The sequence below is a fragment of the Condylura cristata genome, unplaced genomic scaffold (assembly GCF_000260355.1).
Source record: "Condylura cristata isolate star-nosed mole 26May11 unplaced genomic scaffold, ConCri1.0 scaffold00022, whole genome shotgun sequence".
Classification (NCBI taxonomy): Eukaryota; Metazoa; Chordata; class Mammalia; order Eulipotyphla; family Talpidae; genus Condylura; species Condylura cristata.
This window is the reverse complement of record NW_004567123.1, coordinates 37,405,229-37,406,913: the sequence shown is the minus strand read 5'-3', so window position 1 is coordinate 37,406,913 and position 1,685 is coordinate 37,405,229. Positions and strand designations below refer to the sequence as shown.

Genomic DNA, 1,685 nt, shown 5'->3' with positions numbered 1-1,685 from the left:
GGCTCACCTGGGACTGGAGCTGCACCATAGCGGCCTCCATCTCTGAGTTGGACTCGTTCAGGTCACGGATCTCCTGGTTCAGCTGCTTGATCTCCTCGTCGCTCTCCAGCACTGCGGGGTTGCGGGGGAGCACAGCGGTTGTGTGGCGGGGCGCTCGCAGGCGGGACTGGGCTCCCCTTCGCGATGACCTCTGGCCAGCTGCTGAGCTCCCCCCGCCGGCCCACGGCTGGCAGGAAGCGTCTGGGGACGGGGGCGCGCGCGCTCCTGGCACGAATTTGGCAGCTGTTACCCTTGCTAACAGCACGTGGAAGCTTTCCCGGGTGGTGCTACCTTTCCGCAGCGTCCTCTGCATGGAGGCCGCGAACCCGCGCAATTCCACAGGGCCAGGACCGCCTGGCATCGCCAGCTAAGGCCCCTGCAAGCGGGAGCCAGACACAGGCTCCGCGGCCCGGACGGAGCCTCCACGCTCAGGCGGAGGGTCTGGCAGCGCCCGGACTCCCCCCACCCCAGGCCCCCATGCCGGGCACAGGAGGGCTGGTACCGTCACTGGTCTTGAACTTTGTGCTGAGAACCTCGTCCCCTGAGAGCTTCCCCTTCTTTCCAGCAAAGGTGGCCCTGGGACAGCCAGACAAACTAGAAACAAGGGTCACACCTCAAGGTCAGCCATGGTCACTATCACACGGTCACCCCGCAGCGCCCTCGCCTCGCCTGTCCGCCGCTCTGCCCCCAGCGCTGCCCACAGGCCCTGCCCCCCCCCCCCGCCTCACCCTAGCCCCCGGGCTGTGTCCTCCTTCACTGCCCTGGTACTGTGCTCAGACACCCTCCTTTGTGTCTGTCTCCCCCTGCCCTGCCCTGTGGCCCAGCTCACTTTTGTTCCCTACGCTTTGCAGAGCTGGCCCTTGGGGGCCTTTGGGAAATGCTGGTCGAAAGGGGGACACGTTCAGCTCGTCGGTGAGGGACAGGGCAGAGAAAGAAAGGAGGGTCCTGACGGGGCAGGGGTGCCCTGGCCACTTGGCCCCACCACCCAGAGCACAAGGGGGTGCTGAGACAAGAGCCCTCCGTCCTGGAGCAGGTGTGGGCAGGTGGCGCTGCTGCCCAGGCCCAGCCAGGGAGGGCGCTGTCCACAGGCCCTGCAGAGGAGCTGAGGCCGGGGGAGGGCAAAGGCGGGCGTGAGCAGTGTCCTGAGCAGGGCGGATCCAGCCCAGGCCTCGGGGGGCTGCTCGCACACAGGCGCCACCTGCCTGCCCACACCTGCGTCCTCGGCGGCCAGGCGATGGGCTGCCACTGGGCTTGTCCTCAGGACCCCAGGGCACACCTTAGCCTGTGCCCTCCGTGGGCAGCCCTGCCTCGCGGGGCGCAGGGGCGGGCGTCGGCCCCATACCTGCGGTGGGTGAGGAAGCTCCCGTTGGCATGGCCGGAGCCGTCGCAGCCCGGCGTGGGGCAGGTGGGCCCCTCGTTCTTCAGCGACCTCCAGGAGAAGGCCGAGCCGTTGAGGGAGCCTTCCTTCTGCCTGCGGGCGGCCAGCGGGCAGCCAGACGCGCTCCTATGTGAGGCGTATTTGCCGCTGATGTGGCCGAGCCCCACGCAGCCTGGAACCGGGCACCTGGGTACAAAGAGGTCCAGGTGCACGTGGGCCTGGGGGAGCCCCGCCAGCCCCGGCGCCCCGGAGCGTGCGGCGTCCTGGC

The 1,685-nt window shown here is 68.8% G+C and overlaps 1 protein-coding gene across 1 annotated transcript in view; it reads right to left on the bottom strand.

Annotated features, from left to right (window-relative positions):
• Nucleotides 1-1,685, bottom strand: part of MYT1 (myelin transcription factor 1) — a 10,962-nt gene that overhangs the window by 3,612 nt on the left and 5,665 nt on the right. The window contains exons 5-7 of the mRNA XM_012728414.1: nt 1,382-1,603; nt 542-633; nt 8-111 (exon numbers count right to left, since the gene is read on the bottom strand). Of these exons, the coding sequence (XP_012583868.1) occupies nt 8-111; nt 542-633; nt 1,382-1,603 (418 nt within the window). The remainder of the gene's footprint in view (nt 1-7; nt 112-541; nt 634-1,381; nt 1,604-1,685) is intronic.